We start from the raw sequence: 21,299 nt of genomic DNA on the forward strand, positions 1-21,299 counted from the left end.
CACTGCCTTCAAGCTTCCTACAGGTCTGTTCTTTCATTAAGAAGACAAACCCAAGAGAGGTAGCTCAAATTTCTTCAGTAATGTTTTAAAAAATACCCCTTGTATATTAATATGAACAGATGGAGAGATTAGCATTTTTAAGCAGCTATGTGGTAGGTAGGTAAAGGGCAGATCCTGAGAAAGCCAAGAGTAAGAGGAAAAGGATGCCTTAACAAAACTCAAAAGGAAAATAAAATAAAAAAAAAATCTCTTTCATGACTTAGAAGTATAATGTTTTTAAATTCACATTTTTTTTGTTTTGTTTTTGTTTTTGGTTTTTGGAGACAGGGTTTCTCTGTGTAGCTTTGCGCCTTTCCTGGAACTCACTTGGTAGCCCAGGCTGGCCTCGAACTCACAGAGATCCGACTGGCTCTGCCTCCCGAGTGCTGGGATTAAAGGTGTGCGCCACCACCACCCGGCCTAAATTCACATGTTTAATTAATAATCTTTATTGAAAGGTTATACATTCTCTCATAAACTATGTTTATATATCTTTGTACATGTTTACAAGATAATGAGAGATAAAAATTCTATTTCAAGAGAGGAAGTTGGATTTCTGAATAGTTATTAAGTCCATGACTCAGAGTCAGAGCTATAATTATGTTTTAAATCATTTAATTTGTTTTTCAGTTCAGAGCATATGCATCTTGCATTGAGGGTTAATTGGTATCAAGGTCTAATTTGCATTCTTATAACCATTTGTATCCTTTTATAATGAAATTTCATTTTTGAATGTTATTCACCTGCTTGCCATTGGGGAAACAACGACAACACTTGGGTACTGTTCTATCCCTAATGACCTTCAGTGTGTTCTTCCTGGAGAGTCCCTGGGGATTTTAGAAGAGCTCAGGGGCCTGGTCTAAGGAGGGAATGTGTAGTATTTATACCTTGCCTCACTTGACTGAGAAATTATTTTTGAAGGTAAGAAGAAAATTTTTCTATTGCATGTGAAATATTTAGAAGACATAACCTTTCATTTAAAATTGTAATGTGTGTGCTATCATTGAAATACAGATAGAAGGCTGCATTAAGGAACATAGCCTGGCAAAGAGGCAGGATGTCTCACATATATTGATAGCATCGATCTAAGTCAGGGATTTCCTTTAATACGCTTGAGAAAACATAGCAGAACAAGAGCAAAATATTAAAGGATATATGCATAATTTAGAAAAACTACAAACCAGTCTTTGGTTACTTGCCATTGAGGTTTTTAATATTATTTTTTTAATTGGGGATTTAAATAAAGTTTGAATTTTTTGTCCAATTGGGAAATTCATACAAATCAAAGACTGATTTGTGAAATAATCTGAATATATGGAAGTTTGATTTTATGTTGTTTCTAGTAAAATAATATTCCTGTTATAGTAGGTGTAAATGTGGTCACAGGAAAAAAAATGGACATGATTCCTGGCTTTTCTCTGAACTGTGTGACCTTATCAGGTTCTGTGACTAAGCTGGTCAAACTTTTCTCATCCATTAAAGGCTATTGAGTCACTTCTTTAGCATGATTTTACATAGATATAAGGTATACATAAGAAAATGAACATTGCATGTCATGATTTATTTCGCTTGCACTATACCATAAGAGTACTATTTTTTCTTATGCCCAGTGTTTTCTGTTTTCTAAATTTATTATATTTTGTAAAAAAATTCTCTAAAATCTTCTTCATTATACCATGTCTCAAATATGTCAAACACACACACACACACACACACACACACACACACACACACACACACACAAACAAACAAAAAAAATTAGTTTTAGCTTCCTCAAATATTTAGTAGAAACTTTTGTGTTTGTGTTTGGAGGTCGTTGGAGAAAGTACCTGATCTGCTTAATTATTATCAGTCATGCATCCACTCAGTACCTTACACTGGATTACATATTTGCTACAAGGATACAGTTTTTACAATAGTTACTTCTCTGAAAAATAAAGAAATTAAAGATGGTTGATATATTAGAAAACACTCCTCTTTCTATCAAGCAACATGTCCAAGAGTATTTTATAAAAATTCCAACCAGTTAATTGCCTATCAAAAAAGGACAATTTAAAATGCATTCATAGTTTATATTTTCATGTGTTTTGATTTACTTAATTCATATTATGTTTTGTATTTTCAAAAACAATTATATATTTCATTATATTTAAAACTATATTGTAAGGAAGTATAAATTATTAAGAATAAATACAATCTTTATAATGTTCCTTCAAAACAGTAAGACACATATGCATGCATGCATGCACACACACACATATTTAATTGATGCCATGTAAGTTCTTTTATTGATACAGGCATTCGGGGTCTAGAGAGATAACTCTGCCTTTAAGATTGCTTACTGATCTTCCAGAGGATTCAAGTTCAATGCACAGCCCCAACATCAGTTAACTCACAACCACCTATAACTCCAGCTCCAAGAGCTCCAACTCTGGCCACCCTTGTTGTCAGTCCACAAGTGGTACATCTTAACAAAGGTACTTACAATATAGCCATTTACTTAAAAATAAGTTATCATATTCCTATACATGCCTATGTATACTGCATAAGTTGTCTTAATTTACCATGAAATTGGAATTTTGTTTATGTTTTAAAGTTAAGCACTCTAGAAATCTAGGAGAAATAGTGTTTTATTTGTTCATTTATAACCCCCCATTTACAAATTTATTGATTCCATGTATTGGAAAAACCTTCCACAAAAATTTAGAAACTTTGTTTAGAAGCAAAGAATAATTTTCAATTGCTTTTTTTAACTGTCTTATTTTCTGTTTGAAACTTCTGTATGACAAAATACAGTACATTTACTATTGGATGAAATAGTAGGTATTTTTCATGAGTAGTAGGTATTTTCCTCTCATAAATGTAGGTTGGTACAAGTCTTGCTGAAAGAAAAAGTTTTCCAGTGCTGAATACTTCATCACCGTTCTTGTTTGGTTTTCCTTCTTTCGAACTGGTGTTACCAAATTTGGTGTCCAAGTCTGTAGCCAAAGAAGTAAAGTTCAGCCACCCATTCTAGAGAGTCAAATTAAAAACACAAAAGCAGAAAAAGGAAATACATTCAACATAGCTACACTTGGAAGAACAAAGAGATCCTGTGACCCCTATCCTGTTCCTTCTTCAGAGTCATGCCATAGGCTAAACAAAGGGCCAGAGGTACATTCTTGTCTAGTGGTCTCTGTAAGGTGTGGTTTTCATCACTACCAGCACTGCAGGATCATCTTTCACAGTGCTGTGACAACATGGTAGAGCTGTAGGAGATTGCTTTCATGGTGACAGGTTGGCGCTCTGACTAGTACGATTTCTTTCCCCAGAACCAGCTTCACAGGAAAATTCACGTCTTTGAAATCCATTGTTTCACTAGACTGATAGTCACATTGAGCAACACAAACATTTCTTTAGTATATCTTCTTTCGGCCAGGATAATTTTTCATAGGAACTGAATCTGGGCCTCCTGAAGGCTAGTTGAGCACTCTACCACTGAGCTGCACTGACATTCTTCATTTGAAGATCTTGTTGGAAGTGATGTGACATCTAATATTTCATTCCAACAACAGAAATATTCTTTTCAGAGAAGAATGTTTAACATTTTGCTTGGAACAAGTTTGTGCCATATATTGTGGTTTTCTTACTTCAAGAACAAATTACTATGTGTAAATAATTCTCTTGGTATTTAGTGAGTAAAAGGTTGTTCATAGTATTTCAGAAACCCTATCAGAGCCATAATATTTTCATGATATGGTTGTGAATTAATTTTGACAAAATTATTTTAAGGACTTTATGTTAATAATCAGCATATGAACCAATAAATCTGACATTAGTATTAATTTGAAAGCCAGAAAAGTATGAGAAAATGAAAAATCAACAGAGTTCACAAATTAACAGTCAGTGATGGTTGCATTTAAAATAAAATGTGATAAGCAACAGCAACAAAAATTATAGCAAGGAACTTTAAAGAATATTCATTCTCTAGAGTTGATCTGTCCACCACTGAGCCTGCCATGCTCATGGGAAGGGATAAATGTCTAAAAATACGAGTGCAGAGGCTTCAGTGAGAAAACAAATTGCAGATATGAACACACAAAACCTCACTTCTAGTTAACTAAGAATGGTCAATAAATAATTCTCATTTGATTTACTCCATAAACCTCAACTTATTGTTATCATATTAATATGATATGCTTTCAAAAATAAGAATATTAAGGAAATTTACTCTATTAATCATATATGGTTATGCTCAGGCTCTCTGAATTTTACTATAATATTATAATGAAGGTATTTGAATAATGAGGGCAACTGGAGTTAACAAAACTGCACTGGCTATCTTTTTTAGCCTGATAAATTTATTCAACAAGAGAAAAATAACCTTTTTTCAATTTATTTAAACAGAGAAATGCATCTACTCAAACTCATTTCATTTACTGACAATCTCATCAACGACAAACGGCTTTTCCAATACGAGCATGAGTGTATGATGTTATTGACTTTAAGTTTACAGAGTGTTGCGTTTAGAATCTGCAAGTGAAACCAGAAATGACAAGGACTCCACCAAATAAGAATGCAGAAAAAAATTCAGGTGAACAATGTGACTGAAATCACAGTGTTTATACTACTGGGATTCACAGATGATTTTGACATGAAAATATTCTTGTTTATTTTATTTCTTGCAATATACCTTGTAACTCTGATAGGAAATCTGGGGTTGGTTGTATTGGTCATTGAGGATGCACGGCTCCACACCCCCATGTACTATTTTCTGACTGTTTTATCACTGTTGGATGCCTGCTTTTCTACAGTACTGACTCCCAAAATGTTGGTCAATTTTCTTTCAAAGAATAGATCCATTTCACTTGTCGGATGTGCAACGCAGATGCTTCTCTTCGTTACGTTTGGAACCACAGAATGTTTCCTTTTGGCAGCAATGGCTTATGACCGTTACTTGGCAATCTACAGCCCACTTCTATATGCAGTGAGGATGTCACCCAGAATCTATGTGCCACTCATTATCGCTTCATACACTGGTGGAATTTTACATGCTACTATACACACAGTGGCTACTTTCAGCCTTTCATTCTGTGGATCCAATGAAATTAGGCACGTCTTCTGTGACATTCCTCCATTGCTAGCACTTTCTTGTTCTGACACTCACTTAAATCAACTTCTTCTCTTCTACTGTGCAGGCTCCATTGAGCTAGTCACCATCTTTATTGTCCTGGTCTCTTATGGTTTCATCCTGGTGGCCATTTTGAAGATAAATTCAGCTGAAGGGAGGAGGAAAGTGTTTTCTACATGTGGAGCTCACCTAATAGGAGTGTCCATTTTCCATGGGACAATCCTCTTCATGTATGTGAGACCAAGTTCCAACTACACCCTCGAGCGTGACATGGTAGTGTCAACATTTTACACCATTGTGATTCCCATGCTGAATCCTATCATCTACAGTTTGAGAAACAAAGATGTGAAAGAGGCAATGAGAAAGTTACTCAAGAGAAATTGCTTCATGAAAAAAATGCATTTTAAAAACTGAGTAAACCTAAAGCTAACATGAGCTTATATTTACATCATATATGAATGTCCTATACGTTATATACCTAACATTTTCCCAAAAAGCATTAATTAATTTTTAATATAAGATATGGGAGTGTTAGCATATGATTTACATATCTATACTATGTTTACATTGAAATATATCAATTAATTATTGATATGCATAAGATCCTATTCATAGTTTTCAAATAACTTCACCTTTGCTGGATATGTCAGAAATTATTTACATTAGGGATATTTAGTTTGCAATTGCTCATATTGATTATGGAAACACAACATAGACTTAATTCCTCTTTCTTTCGTCTTCTTGTGAAATTTTGCTTTAATGGCACAATATTTTCTTACATACTTCAAACTTATATGTACATTATTTGGTGCTGTTGACTTAAATAATGGGTTTGTTCCTATAGAGTCTTTTCCTTTCAATTCTTCAATCACAGTGATGGAATAGAAACTCCAAAACATAACCAATATATTTAGTGTTGTTATTGAGATTTCTCTATATTATCCATGCAAATGAATGTATAGACTAAAAGAATAACCTTAAATTGACTTCCATAAATGCCTCTTATTTATCTACACAGCTGACTGCTTTAATGAAATAACATTTCTTCTTATGCTCAAGGTCCTTGCTCAGTTCCTAATCCTATCTTCTACTATATGTACAAGAAATGATTGTGCATTTGTTATAATACCACAAAGCACACTCGTATCAATAAAAGGCTCATAATATAGAGAACACATTCACTTAAACTCAAGAATATACCAGTTATATTCATTTTGCTATATTTATTTCTATTGCATATTTGGTTTACATAATGAACTATTAATAATGGAATTTATTTTTATTTTGAGGAGATGAAGCCATTTCTCAAAGAAGTCATTTTACTGTGGTCATACTGGAAAATGCCATCAAATTTAACAAAATAAAGCTTTGAACCTGTTTAAAAAGGTCACATGCCTCCATCAGAAAACCTGTCGTTCTGCTCAAGATAAGTAGTAGTATACAAAATCAGCAATAGCATCAACAAGATTCAATAATGGTTTTATATTTTAATAACACATTTGCTCAGAATTAAATCAAGAAAAGTATCTTGTTTTTACATTATCTTTAAAATTTCTAGGATCACCAGTCTAATTAGAGTAGCATATTATTATATGAAATGATATTATTTGAATAGTGATAGAAAGTGATGGGGCTCTAGACTCAGACAGTGGGATACACTCCAATGTAAAACAGGGCCACTTCTTTAACTAATGTGGTGACCGTGAACTCGGTTTAATCTCTCTATGCTTGGGCTTCACCACTCATAGTTGTTAGTCTCCAAGTTCAGTTGTTGAGGTCCTGCTGTCAGTGGCTAGAACAAATATAATAGTCATAGAGTAACACAATCAACATACTGATAAAATGTATAGAATTGAGCTGGTGATAAATGCCCTGGAATAGAAATTAAATAGAAAAATACAACTTTAAATAAGGAAGTGAGGAAGAACCTTATTAAACACAAATAAAACTACACACCAAAAAATGCAATTGAGTTCAAGAAGAATGTATCAGGGGCTGAAGAGACGGCTCAGTGGTTCAGAGCACTGGCTGTTCTTCCAGAGGACTCGGGTAGAATTCCCAGCACCCACATGGCAGATTACAACTGTCCATAATTCAAGTTCCAGACACCCATGGCTAAATACTAATACACATAAAATAAAAATAAATAAGTTAAAAAAGAAGAAATAAGAAACATTTGTAATAGTATAAGGACAGTATTCATAAGAAAGAGGAGGTTAGAATGCAGCATGGTAAAGGAAATGAAGTTTTAGGGCTGCAGAATGAATTAGCCTTTGAAACTAGGACTAGAATCAATGTCATTATCTATCAGGAAATACTTCCAAAGGTTTTCCCCTTTACTACTCCTGGAGCTGTGAAAGAAAATAAAACTTAGTATTTAATAATACCATTCTGCTAAATAGTAGAAATGTACATCTAAAAATATGTTCTGGAAAACAAACTAGTAGGCTTCATCAATAATTTTCCAAAATGAAAATTGGTCTGATACAGTGACAGAGGAAGTATTGAGTACAATCTACATATAGTCCTCATTTCCAGCTACCCTATGAAACCATTAGAATTTAAACAAATTCTGGAATAGTATTGTCTTTATTTGAAGCATAAAGAAGAAGACTATATACTGAAAAGACTGAAAAATATCTTTTCTTTGAAGATTTTTTATTTAGTGTATTATAACTATGTACAATTTTTTGAGTTTATTATATAATTATATTTCCCTTCTATTTCCTCCTTTGAAACCCTCTCATAAGCTTCTCTCTGCTCTTTCAAATTCATGAACTCTTTTTTCTTTAATTTTTGCTACATATACATATGCCGAAGTATACACATGTATATTCACTAGTATAAACTGCTCAATTTGTAGAATAATATATATATGCATACTTCAGGAATAATTTTTTCATATCAGATAGTTAATTGATGTGTTTTTCCCTCAGGAAGGCTATTTTTTTTTTCTTCTTTTAGTGTTTCTTACTAGCCAGTGTTTCTTTTGTATGGTTGGGGGAATGTGGGCTTTTTCTCTGTTAACATTAGCAGGTCCATTGGCATCTTCCTTGTTGAGTTCATGTTTAGACAGTCATGTTTTCAGTGTAGCATTTGACCATGAGACACACTCTCTCAGCAAAGTCATTGATCCTCTCATTCTATATACTCCCTCCTCTTCGGCAATATTCTGTGAGCTTTAGGCGTGGGACTGTTTGGTAGATGTATCCATTGGGATTGAGCTTTCTCAACTCTGAATATTGATTGGTTATGGTTTTCTGTAGTGGTTTTGTCTACTGTAAAGAAACATTTCCCTGATGAGAGATGAAGACTGAGCTTATCTGTCGGCATAAGGACAAATGTTTATAGATTGTTGCTAGGGATTATGCTGGTTAATAGAGTAGTAATTGTAGATTCTCCTCCAATAACTACTAGCACTGAATAGTTAGCCAGGTTTTTAGTACCAGGCATGGTTTCTGCTTTTTGAGCAGGTCCTAAATCCAATTAGAGGGCTATTGTTTGCCACTAAGTTATTTTGTGCTACTATTGCATCCATTAGGTTATCTTGTGATACTGGTCATTGTTATGGCTTACAGACATCATAACTAGACAGAACTCTTGGTTTCTTCCCTCTGTAATAAGCTTGTATGAAAGATAGTCCTCAGGGAGGAGACATTGAGTTCACCTCCAGCTCAGAGAATTATGAGTCTTATTTCAGAAATTCATGGTACCTTCAGTAATAAGGACTTACTTTAGACCCCTGAGGGGCAACTAAAGGTAATAGCAATAAGTTATATGTTTTGGGGTCCCTTGGACCACCTTGGCTCAAAAGAGGGTTTGTCTTGCCTGGCATTGAGGCTTTTATTAGGTGGTGTTGGAGTTTCATGGGAGCAATATCAACCCAAATGAAAAAAAAATTCATTAGAATGTATACTTATATTTATGTTCAGATATTTGATCAGGGAAATGGAAAAGGTAGGCTCGTTATGGAGTGGAAGGGAAGTAAATACAGAAGGAGGGTAAAGGGAAATGGCAGGATACACATGTTTTGGTGAGGAAATGGGGGAAAGTGAACTGTTTAGAACGGATCAAGGGAGGAAAATGAAAAAAATGAGGGAGGATGGTACAATAGCAATAAGGATTCTAAGACAGCCATAAGGAATCATGTTATTCACTATTTATCTAAAAGAACTCATTCCTTTTGGTTTAATGAAAATAAAACTTGTGTTTTGCTGGTGCCTACCAGAGAAATAATTTGCAAAAACAAACTTTGTTTCTGCAAAATATATTGTTTGGCATATGGTAAATATTGAGCAAAATATGTAATTGTAGCTATTAAATATCTATCAATCAAAAGAAAACAAGTCATCTAGTACATTTTTCTATGCTGCGTTAGTCTCTCATCTCTAATCTCCCTGTCTCTGTGTGTCTGTGTGTGTGTGTGTGTGTGTGTGTGTGTGTGTGTGTGAGAGAGAGAGAGAGAGAGAGAGAGAGAGAGAGAGAGAGAGAGAGAGAGAGAGAGAGAGAGAAGAGACTGTCTCTGGTCTCTGTCTCCATTTCTTTCTCCCTTCTTTTTTTTTTTTTCTTGGATTTTTTGTTTGTTTGTTTTTTATTATTTTATTTTATTTTACAATACAATTCAGTTCTACATATCAGCCACGGATTCCCTTGCTCCCCTCCTGGCCCCCTCCTCCCAGCCCACCACCCATTCCCACTCCTCCAGGGCAAAGCCCCCCCCCCCCCCCCCCCCGCAGGTTTAGTCCTCTCCTCCCAGGCCGAGCCAAGCGACCCTGCATAAGCCCCAGGTTTCAAACAGCCAATTCATGCAATGAGCACAGGACCCGGTCCCACTGCCTGGATGCCTCACAAACAGATCAAGCCAATCAACTGTCTCACCTAAGGTTGGATAAAGCAAAGGGACAAATAGCCAAATGAATGGAAACACATGACCTATGAACCAATGGCTGAGGGACCCCCAACTTTCTCCCTTCTTTTACATTTTTGGACAGAGTGGATGGGGACTGTAAAAACCACTAAGCTAGTCTTCTCAGTGGCTAGAAACAGAGTTAAAGTGAGGAAACAAACCGCTGGACTCTCTCCTTCATTGAGTAGGTGGGGGAGCATTGGGTGACATGAAATGCTTTGTCAGTTTTAAAGAGACAGTTAGCTATAGAAAGAAAGGTGAGGTCAAGAGAGCCTGCAAGTCAGTGGAGGCTGTTTGGGTTAATAAGGAACCAGACGCTCTTGCCCAAGGTGGTTGACTTTTGTTGCAAATAGGGGATGTGATTGCTTTCCTTAGGTTTCCATTTACTTGATAAGAATCCTTTTGTTTACTGGAGTGCTTCTGTTTAAGATGTCATTAGTACTGCTATTTTGGGGCCTGCATTGGACCTGACAGACAGGTCTCAATTAGCCCAGCCTAGCCTGAAACTTGCTATATGGTCATGGATGACTTTGAACTTCAACTGCTTATCTCTACAACTTCCTAGTTCTAGAAGTAAAAGTGATTATCAAGACATTGAGTTAATTTTTTTTAATGTTATCCTTTTTAGACATAAACAAAGTAAATCATCACCAAATAAATTTTATACAACATAGTTACAAGTAAAACAAAATTCATTTATGCATCAGCCTAGGCTCAGTGTGCTGGGCTCTGCTGACTCCTGTAGATGTAACCAACCATCTTATTAAATAAGAAACATAGAGCCAATACAGAGATAAAAGGCAAGAGGTCAGAGAAATAGCTAAGAGCTAAAAACCTTACCCTTCACTGTCGCAGTGGTCTTACCTCTCCGAAAGAGAGCTACTTCCTGTATGTCTGTCTTTTTATAGTGTTTCTGTTCTGCCTTCTCATTGGTTGTAAACCCAACCACATGACCTCTTAGTCACTGCCTGTCTGTACAGAACTCCAGGTCTTCTTTGGTTGGTATTGGGATTAAAGGCGTGTGTCTCCATGCTGGTTGTATCCTTGAACATGGGTAGAGATCCGCTTAGCTCTGCCTCCCAAGAGCTTGGATTAAAGGCATGCACCACCACCGCCCACCTTCTAAGGCTTGCTATTAGCTCTGACACCCAGGCAACTTTATTTATTAACATACAAATCACATTTTAGTACAAATAAAATATCACCATAGACTCCCCATGGGAGACCTTGATTTGGGGGATTTAGGGATGTGGGGTGGCTTGGGAGAGAAGGCTGGAGGGTGGGAGGAGGGAGGAGGGGGATCTGTGGGTGGTATGTAGAGTGAGCAGAAAATTTTCTAATGAAGAAAAATGAAAAAAAAAAGACTCCTCCATTGGTGGTGGGAGTGCAAACTTGCACAGCCACTTTGGCAATCAACATGGCAGTTCTCAGAAAAATGGGAGTCAATCTACCTCAAGACCCATTTATACCACTCCTGGGCATATACTCAAAGGATGCTTTACCATACCACAAGGACACTTGCTCAACTATGTTCATATCAGCTTTATTCGCAAGAGCCAGAAACTGGAAATAACTTGTGTCCATCAATTGAAGAATGGATAAAGAAAATCAGGTATGTTTAGACAATAAAATATTATTACTCAGCTCTTAAAAACAATGAAATTAGCTGGCAAATGGATAGAACTAGAAAAGATCACACTGAGTGATGTAACACAAACCAAGAAAGAGAAACATGATAGGTACTTACTTCTAGGTGGATATTAGCAAGAAAGTACAATCCACGTGCTCAAAGGAGTTATGTGTGCAAGTAAGGCTCAAGGGGGAACCCATGAATCTCTCTGTGAGGGGATAATAGAATAGTCATCACAGGTGGATGGAGGGAGAGGTCTGGATGGTGGTGGGTGGACATAAGAACAGAAAGAATCAGGTTGGGGAAGGATTGAGGGAAAGAGTACTGGGAAAGACAACTAGAATCAGAGGCATCTTTGGGATAAGGTAGAAACCTAGTCCAATGGAAACTCCCAGGAATCTATAAGGGTGACCATAGCTAGGACTCTTAGCAAAGAGGGATACAGAGCCTGAACCAATTGTCTTCTATAACCAGACAAGACTTACAGTGGAGGGATTGGAACCTTAACCCAGCCATATAAACTTTGACCTACAATTTGTCCTGCCTTAATGATATACTGAACAAAGGTAGTCCAGAAATTATGGGAGTGGCCAACTAATGACCAGCTTGAAACCTATATGCTGAAAGAGAGCTCACTCCTAACAATGCCTGGAGGGACAGGACCCAGAGTCTGGACAGTCCACAGACCTAGGATAGTACAAAATTGGCAACAAAAAAGGTCAATGAAATGATCCTAAATGTTATTCTGCTATTCTCATAGATTACTACTTAGCCCAGTTGTCATCAGAGAGGCTTCACCCAGCAACTGATGGAAATAGATTCATAGACCCACAGCCCAACATTAGGTGGACATTGTGAAATCCTATGGGAACCAGAGGGGTTAAGGACACCATGGGAAAACACACAGTGAACTGACCTAGGCTCACTGGGGGCTCACAGAGACTGAACCACCATCCAGAGAATTTGCATGAGATTGCAATGGGCCCTCTGATAATATGTTGCAACTGTGTGGCTTAATTATCTTGTTGGACATCTGGCAGAGGGAGTAGAGAATGTCTCTGATTCTGTTACCTGCTCGTGGGACCCTTTCCTCTTGGTGGGTTATCTTGTTCAACCTTAATAGGAGAGGAGTTGCCTAGTATTACTGCAACTCCATGTCCCATGGCTGACTCATGTACATGGAAGGCCTGCACTCTTCTGAAGGGAAGGAAGAGGGAAGAGGTGGGAGGCACTTGTGGAGAGAGACTGGGATGAGAGGAGGGTAGAGGGGAAACTTTTATCAGGCATAGAAAAAATAATTAATTGATAAAAATAATAAAAAATAATTAAAATAAAATAACCTAAATTAAACGTTAAAGAAAAGAACTACGGGAAAAACTAAAGGAAAAAGAATAAGGCAGTTTGGTATGACTTCTTAATACGTCACATCAAAACACATCTTTCAAATGTTTTCCACGTGCACACACTGGAGTCATCCTACAAGAAGGCTTTATTTTGTTTAAGTCTATGTACAGAGAGTGTGTGTGTGTGTGTGTGTGTGTGTGTGTGTGTGTGTGTGTGTGAGAGAGAGAGAGAGAGAGAGAGAGAGAGAGAGAGAGAGAGAGAGAGAGAGAGAGATCAGAAGCCCATAAGGGGGCTCTGCTTGAGCTGCAATTACAGTAGGTTAGGTTGTAAGCCACCAGATGTGGATGTTGGAAACTAATCTTGGATCTTTTACTATAGCAACACATGTTCCTAATGGCTGAGCCTCCTGACTGAAGGGAACTAGCCTTAAGCTTTAGCATTCTAATCATCAGAAGCTAGAGTCCAAAATCCACAATCCTTAGTTCAAAACAAGATCACTTAACCCCTCTGTGGATTCCTTCTTGAGATTAAAATAAATGCTTCATTCTCATTATACAGAAGTTATGGCTTCATAATTCTCTAATATTACAGGGTATAGAGAACATCACACAATATAATTTTAACAATGAAGATCATTGTTTCTAATTTTCCAATCAGTTGTCTTTAAAACACACATATTTATACCACAAATCTAGTATATATTTCACATTATTATAACATAGATTTATAAAATGTTTCCTTAGTAATATCTAGGAACAAGTTATATAAAGAAAGCTTCACACACACAAATTAAATAAAGCATACAATAAGTTTCCAATAAAGACGAGGGAAAGACCTAATAGGAAACATAGAAAGAGAAGAGCCTAAGTGCTGCGCACCACTGTTATCTTAACTGCCTATGGTCCTCCCTCTTCTTGATAACTCTACTGACAGCACTTTTTACTTCTTTGTTTCTGAGACTATAAATGAGTGGGTTCAGCATGGGGATCACAATGGTGTAGAAAACAGATGCCACTTGATCCTTTCCCAAAGAGTAGGACTTCTTTGGTTTTAAATAAGTGAAGATCATAGTGCTATAAAATATGGTGACTGCCACTAGGTGAGAGGCACAAGTGGAGAAGGCTTTCTGCTTTCCTGAAGTAGAACTGATTTTCAAGATGGCAGAGAGAATGAATGTATAAGACATTGATATGGTGAGAAGGGACACCATTAGAGTTGAACCAGAGACAATGATTATTATCATTTCAATGACATAGGTGTCAGTGCAGGACAGTGCTAGAATTGCAGGTGTGTCACAGAAAAAGTGATTGATGACATGAGAGCTGCAAAAATTTAACCTGCTTAGACAGAGCATATTGACAGAGGAATCAATAGCTCCCATCATATAGGAACAAGTGAGGAGGGCCTGGCAGCGTCTTGTGGACATAACAAGTGGGTAGTGCAGAGGGTTGCAGATAGCCACATAGCGGTCATAGGCCATGGAGGAAAGAAGAAAACATTCAGCACCACCAAACAAGACAAAAAAGTACAACTGGGTGAAGCAACCCGTGAAGGAAATGCTCTTGTTTGAAGTCACCAGGTTCTCTAAGGTTTTAGGTGTGATGACAGTTGAGTAACTGAGATCAAGGAATGACAGGTGGGTGAGGAAGAAATACATCGGAGTGTGAAGCTGGGCATCTAGACGAATGATCAGCATCATGCCTATGTTCCCCAGCACAGTGACCAGGTATATCAGGAGAAACAGCACAGAGAGGACCAGCTGGATCTCCTTGGAATCTGTCAGCCCCATGAGAATGAAGTCAGGTTTATTTGTGTGATTCCAGGAGTTCATAGTGAATGGCTCTAAAATGCTGAGAAATCAAAAGCGATTTTAGTAATAGCTGTGTTTGGATTAAGAATTACAAATATTTATATAATATATCTATATAATAAGATAATTTATTTTTAAAAATTAAAATATAAATTGTCAGATATTGATGCAGATGTAGACTAGTATTTGAAAATTTAGAAAAACATCCAGTGTCACAAAGAAAAATTTTCCTACTCCAAATAATGTGTCTGAACAAGGTAGAGCTTTCCTCTTAATCAAGAGACTGTGCTTGGAAGGACAAAGCATCCCAAGGTAGAAAGTGCACATGGCCTAAGGCAGGTGGCATCTGTTCTTTCCCCCATTGACAGGAGTCTGACCTCACAGTCTTTCTTAGCTTTAAAAGAATCCTTGACAAGAAAATGAAGGAAAGCAAGGAGGGCTTGGATACCTAAAATTTCTAGAATATAACTGGGTCTTTGTGTACACACAGGATTTATAGTGTGTGTATCGAGGTGGGGGTAGAACATTAACATGATAGTCTTACAAGGTGAAGAAGGTAAAAAGATTTGCATTGCTTGTCACAAACACAAATTTTACAATGTTTGATGGAAAACACCAATATTTAATATTTATTTTAAGCATGATATGACATTTTACTTCATCATTCCTGTTCCAGTCCCTTTTAGTTAAAATTAGAATTTAAATCTGGAATAAAATGGAAAATGATACAACATATATCTGTCTACCTAGTGAATTTATAACTCCTATTTTTTCTCTTTCTTTTTAGTAATATCGTGACTATGAGGGGAAACTTTTAATTTTCATATTATAAAGGTGAGAAATGTGAGGTCTTAAAAGAAAATCAATCACAAAGGACTATGGCAGTCTTTAGACATTTAACATAGGACATATTATTTCTTCATCAATGTGGTATATTGTTTTATGTTTGTGGGTGTTTTGCCTTCATGTATTATACACCATGCACCATGATTGTGCAGTGTGTATGTGTGAAGACAGAGGAGGGTGTCAGATCCTCTTGAACTGTAGTAACAGTCAGTTTTGATCTGCAGGTAAGTGCTCTGAATTGAACCCAAGTCATCTAGAAAAAAAAAAAAAGAAAAGAAAAACAACCAGTGCTCTTAACCACTGAGTCATCTCTTTGTCCCCTTAATTAAAAACTTAGTAAGACTTTATATGGAGCTAAAACTAATAGCTTGAATTAAACGTTTAAAGTGCAAATTGATATGCCTCATAATTAGAAGAAAGAACTATTTGTTCTCAGGGCTTTCCTTCCTGAATACCTTTATTATTCATGATCATGTGACAATAAAGGCTGTACAGTCACCTACATATTTTACTAAAAAACAAAAAAGAACTAAGAAAAGTTCAGAAAAGTTGCTGAAGTAAGAAAAATTAAAGCACTGTGATCCTTCCCAGAATCTTGATCTCTGAAGTTATAGCATTTTAAACAAATCTTATCAAGCTTGACAACTAATCAAGAATTATAGGGAACATTTACAATGTATCATTTAGTCCCCATTTAATCTCAAAATCATTGAACACATTATAAATAAATTTTAATCATAAATCACATTATTGTGGTAAATTAGAATTATAGATATTATAGTACTTGACCAATCTAAAACTAATAAAAATATACTTCAATGCACTTACATTGAATGCAGACACTGACTTTGTCAACACTACATTTCTATTTCTGCAAATACCAACACTGTTCATGATAAGACCCAAACAAAATCACCTAAAATCATCTAAAGTTGGGGATACTTACTGTGAGCCAAGGATTGTCATGACACTTCTTTCTTTACTGTAGTCTAGAAATGCTTCAACATTAAATTTTTCTAGTGTATAAATTATGAAAGTATTTAAATGACTTGGACATTTCTATAACATAATGTTTGTTTTCATTAGGGTGGATATTTTTAGATTTTTGTGCATTCATTTTTTAAATTATCAATGAAAACAATCTACAATAAAATTTTGTTTGAGTCTGGTCAAATGAAAATTTTCATAAAAAGTTCAGTCTCTAAAGTATGCCAAATACTTGAAAGTCCTCAAGTGTAGTGCATTGCCTCATCCTGTTTTGACAAAGCGCTTCATATAACCAACACTGAAGATCACACAACATGAGACAGTCCTTAGAGACCAGTTTGCAGGGGAATGAAATTGGCACACTTTCAAGGGCAAAAGTTCAAGGGCAAATGATCAATGGCTTGTTCTCTCAGAATTTCTACCATGAATCACAGTCTCACGTGGTCTTCTTTTCTGATATTTCGCATGAAAAAAATTGTTTGTTTTTAAACTGATCTAGTAACTATCGAGTTTTTTACATTGCATAATGATCACATAGAGTCTTTCTTATGATGATAAGCAATGTTTAGAGAAATAATTATTTTAAGCTTTATATCATAAAAATGAACAAAATTCTTTATTGTGAGCATTTAAAAGCATGTTTATAGGAATAGACATATTAATCAGAAAAGAAGGTAAAGTACAACAGATTTCAAAAAAGTAAATGAAAAATTCAAATTCATTCTTGATATTTTGTTAACATAATTGTAATTTGTCTCAATTATTTTCTCTTTGTGGGTACATACCTAATTTAGCACACATATTCGCTTAATTTTTTGCTTGTTCATTTGTTTTTCAAGACAGGGTTTCTCTGTATAGCCCTGTCTGTCCTGGCATCTGCTCCATAGACCAAGCTGGCATCGAACTCACAGAAATCCACTGCCTCTGTCTCCTGAGTGCTGGGATTAAAGACAGGTGGCACCACTGCCTGGCTATTTACTTAATTTTAGTCTACTATAGTCAATATTATATCCTCAATTTACATTTAAAATTGCCAAAAGAAATTAGTAAATGTTGTAATGAGGTTTTGGATAGTACATACTATTTGTGTATAAAAATGATGTGAAATATAAATTTACTTATATGGTAGAGAGTAATTTATATAGTATTTATAAGATAATGTTTATTTAATAATTTATATTTATTTAGTAATATTTATAATATAATTTAAATAGTAGGAAGTAATCATCTCAGGGAAACTAGCATAGTCTTATACTTTTACTATTTCAATATGTCCTCAAATTAATTAAAAATTTTTTGAAAGTTTGACAAGTTTTTGAATAGAAATGTAAAGTACAACAATGAACCTAAGTATACATGATCAGAAGAACTTGCATTCAGTTTCTTATCTTTTCACTAATAAATTTCTTTCCTTTGTAATGCCTGAAATATTTCATGAACTAAAGTAAATTTAAAAGTTACTTTTCATTTTATATAAAAATATACTTTAAAGATGGTGAAAAAAGATGTAAACTCCAAGAATACCTATGACTAACAGCAACATCCCTAAGCTGTTCTAAATCTAGCACACTGAATGGAAAAGTGCCATTGTTTTAAAGATTGATGCAATATATTTTAAGTTGAGTGTCTGCTTTCACTGTTCAACAGCTAGAAGATATCTAACACCCTACTGATGTGACACATGGTATGAAGATTGTCACCTTAATCATTTAGCAGAGAAAGACCAAGAAATTTGGAGTAATAAAGCCAAAAAATGACTGAATAAACAGGAGACACGCTTGTGAATGTTACCAGTACAGGGTATAGAGGTAAAAGAAAAATGGGTGGAAAGAGTCTAAAGAAGGTAAATTTCTTAAAAGAGATATATGGATATTTAAACATAATTTTGGCATTTAAAACAAGTTACTCTCATGAAGAGAAATAAAAGAATTGTAGTTTTCACACCTAGGTACAGACAAGTGATATAATGTCAATAACAAGAAGAAGGATAATTAGAGATAAAAATATTTATTAATGCCAATAATATTAATATTCAAATTATTTGCATAATAATACAATAATACACATATAAATAACAACAACTATTTCCACAAGAATAAAGATGAATTCTCTTTATGAGATGCTTATTCAAAATGTAAAAATGTGATAACTACAAGCCATATCTAATTAGGTAAGATCATAAACACAGCATATAATTTTTTAATGCACTCAACCCCTCATCATATTTATTCACAAAGGAAAATCAAACTGAAGCCACTATAGCAAAGGAATATATTTACATAGAGTTATGTCAAATACAATGCATCAATGAAATATTTCAAGAATAGCCTAGAAATTTTCACACACTTAAACAATGTTATAGAACTCTATAATCCTGTATTTTCTAATGCCATATATATATATGTATATATACACATACATACATATACATATATATTTGTAGAATTTTACTGACTGGACATCACTCTACACAATAACAAAGTAGAAAGATTGCAAGTCAACTGAGCATAAATCTGTGACTCTAGGACACAAAGAATGTTTTACAGGTAAATGGAGAAAAACTGTAACTGTTATGTTCAAATGGCTCAAAATTTTGTTTCTTCAGGGCACAGGTTGCCTCACAGTACCTATATGGTAGCTACAACCATCTGTAGCTCCAGGGCCAGGAGATGAAATCTTCTCTTCCAGCCTCCCTGTGCATCAGGCACACACATGGTAGTGCATCTCTACTCATACAGGCAAAACACTCACATATAAAAAAATTTATAAACTATAAGAATATTTATACCTTAGTGTGATATTATGTTCATTGAAATACATACATATGTCTTCCTATTGCCTTCTGTATTTTTATTACATGAACAATTTATGAGCTGAAATGACCTCCTGATGAATTTAGTATATCTCATAAACAAGTAAAATAATGATTTATATATCGAATTCTAAGACGCTATGTTCTCAATAACTCTGTGGTATGTCTTTTGAAATTACTCTACAATTTCCTGATTGGTGAAATAACTATTTGAAATTACCCAGGTCTTTTTTTATTTGCAATGGGTGTGGTTTGTCATAGAAAAAGTTTCCTGTGGATGACTCTCAGGAGAGCATTTTTCACATCTTTGTTCCTCAGACTGTAAATCAGTGGGTTCAGCATTGGAATAACAATGGTGTAGAATACAGAAGCCACTTGTGCCTCGGTGAGGGATGATGTGTTATCAGGTTGCAAATAGGTGAAAATCAAGGAGCCATAGAAGACAGTGACCCCTGTGAGGTGGGAGGCACAGGTAGAAAAGGCCTTCCACCTGCCAGCTGCTGATGGGATCCTGAGGATGGCAGAGATGATGATGAGTTAAGTGGAAGCAATGATGAGGAGAGAACTGAGGAGTGTGAACCCAGCTAGAACAAAGATCACAAGTTCTGTGCTGAAGGCATCTACACAGGACAGGGCTAAAAGAGCTGTGGTGTCACAAAAGAAATGATTGATGTAGGAATCACAGAATGGCAAACTGCTTATCACACAGATAGATATCAGAGAGTTTGTAAATCCAATTACATATGGTATCACTCCCAGCCAGTTACACACCTTCTGGGACATAATCACAGAATATAGCAAGGGATTGCAGATTGCCACATAGCGATCATAGGCCATTGATCCCAGAAGGAAACACTCACTACACACAAACCAACGAAGAAATACATTTGAACAAAGCAGCCTACAAAGGAAATTGATTTCTGTGTGGACTGGAAATTGACTAGTGCCTTGGGTGTTACAGTGGAGGAATAAAATATGTCAATGAATGCTAAATTGCTGAGAAAAAAGTACATAGGTGTGTGAAGCTGAGAGTCAATTCTGATTAACATGATTAGCCCAAGATTGCCCAACACAGTGAATAAATAGATGAAAAGGAATATTAAGAACAGAGTGACTTGTAATTCTGGATGATCTGAAAATCCACTGAGCATGAAGAGTGTCACTTCTGTGAAATTATTCTCTGTCATTTTTGATAACTCAACCATTGATTTAACCTTGAATAAATAGTAAGAAAAATTTTTAAAAAAAGACACTGAAGACAAAAGATCCAAGAATCAGTGTAGGCTTGACGTCCAGCATTGAGAACAAAATAAATAGGTAGTAAGCATTGAAAGACGATATGGTTTTTAGTATTTTAATTTAATTTAATTTTTTGTTTGTGTGTATGTGCATGTACCTGAAAGCAGGTACCAGTAAAGGCCAGAGGGACTGTTGGAAATCTGGGAGTTGAAGTTACATGATGTAGTGAGCTGTCTGATGTGGGTGATGTTCACCAAACTCCAGTCCTCTGTAGGAAGAAGCAGGTGCTCTTAGCCTCTGACATACATCTCCAGCCTTTGACTTATTTTTAAAGCAAATGACAAATACAAATGGATATTGAAATGAAAGGTTATGCAGAATTTTGAATGCTCTAAGACATCTTGTCTATAACAGTTACAAGATGCTCCTGCTAAATTACACTATCATCTATCAAACTCTACCACTGGTACAAAAGTTTACCCCTATCAATTTATTTATTGGAATCAATCATTCAATACATTTATTTTTTGAAGTATTAGGAAATATAAAGCCTACTTAGAAACTGTAATTCATGTA

The 21,299-nt window shown here is 35.5% G+C and overlaps 3 protein-coding genes across 3 annotated transcripts; 1 reads left to right on the plus strand and 2 right to left on the minus strand.

The window, feature by feature from the left end:
- The first annotated feature begins 4,547 nt into the window (after positions 1–4,547).
- LOC114687455 (olfactory receptor 1102) lies at positions 4,548–5,582 on the plus strand. The gene has a single exon (XM_028862107.1). The coding sequence runs from the start codon at positions 4,595–4,597 to the stop codon at positions 5,561–5,563; it is 969 nt and encodes a 322-aa protein (XP_028717940.1). The 5' UTR covers positions 4,548–4,594; the 3' UTR covers positions 5,564–5,582.
- Positions 5,583–13,912: 8,330 nt separating this feature from the next.
- Positions 13,913–14,860, minus strand: LOC114687457 (olfactory receptor 8H1-like). The gene has a single exon (XM_028862108.1). The coding sequence runs from the start codon at positions 14,858–14,860 to the stop codon at positions 13,913–13,915; it is 948 nt and encodes a 315-aa protein (XP_028717941.1).
- Positions 14,861–19,739: 4,879 nt separating this feature from the next.
- Positions 19,740–20,671, minus strand: LOC114687437 (olfactory receptor 8I2-like). Its single transcript, XM_028862092.1, is given in 2 exon segments — positions 19,740–20,353; positions 20,356–20,671. Coding segments are annotated over 2 exon segments (930 nt in total).
- Between the last annotated feature and the right edge of the window lie 628 nt (positions 20,672–21,299).

This window comes from Peromyscus leucopus, chromosome 4, assembly GCF_004664715.2.
Source record: "Peromyscus leucopus breed LL Stock chromosome 4, UCI_PerLeu_2.1, whole genome shotgun sequence".
In the NCBI taxonomy this organism is placed as follows: Eukaryota; Metazoa; Chordata; class Mammalia; order Rodentia; family Cricetidae; genus Peromyscus; species Peromyscus leucopus.

Bases quoted from the DNA above. Each gene is read 5' to 3' on its own strand.
- LOC114687455 (XM_028862107.1), top strand. From the start codon at position 4,595: ATGCAGAAAAAAATTCAGGTGAACAATGTGACTGAAATCACAGTGTTT.
- LOC114687457 (XM_028862108.1), bottom strand. From the start codon at position 14,860: ATGAACTCCTGGAATCACACAAATAAACCTGACTTCATTCTCATGGGG.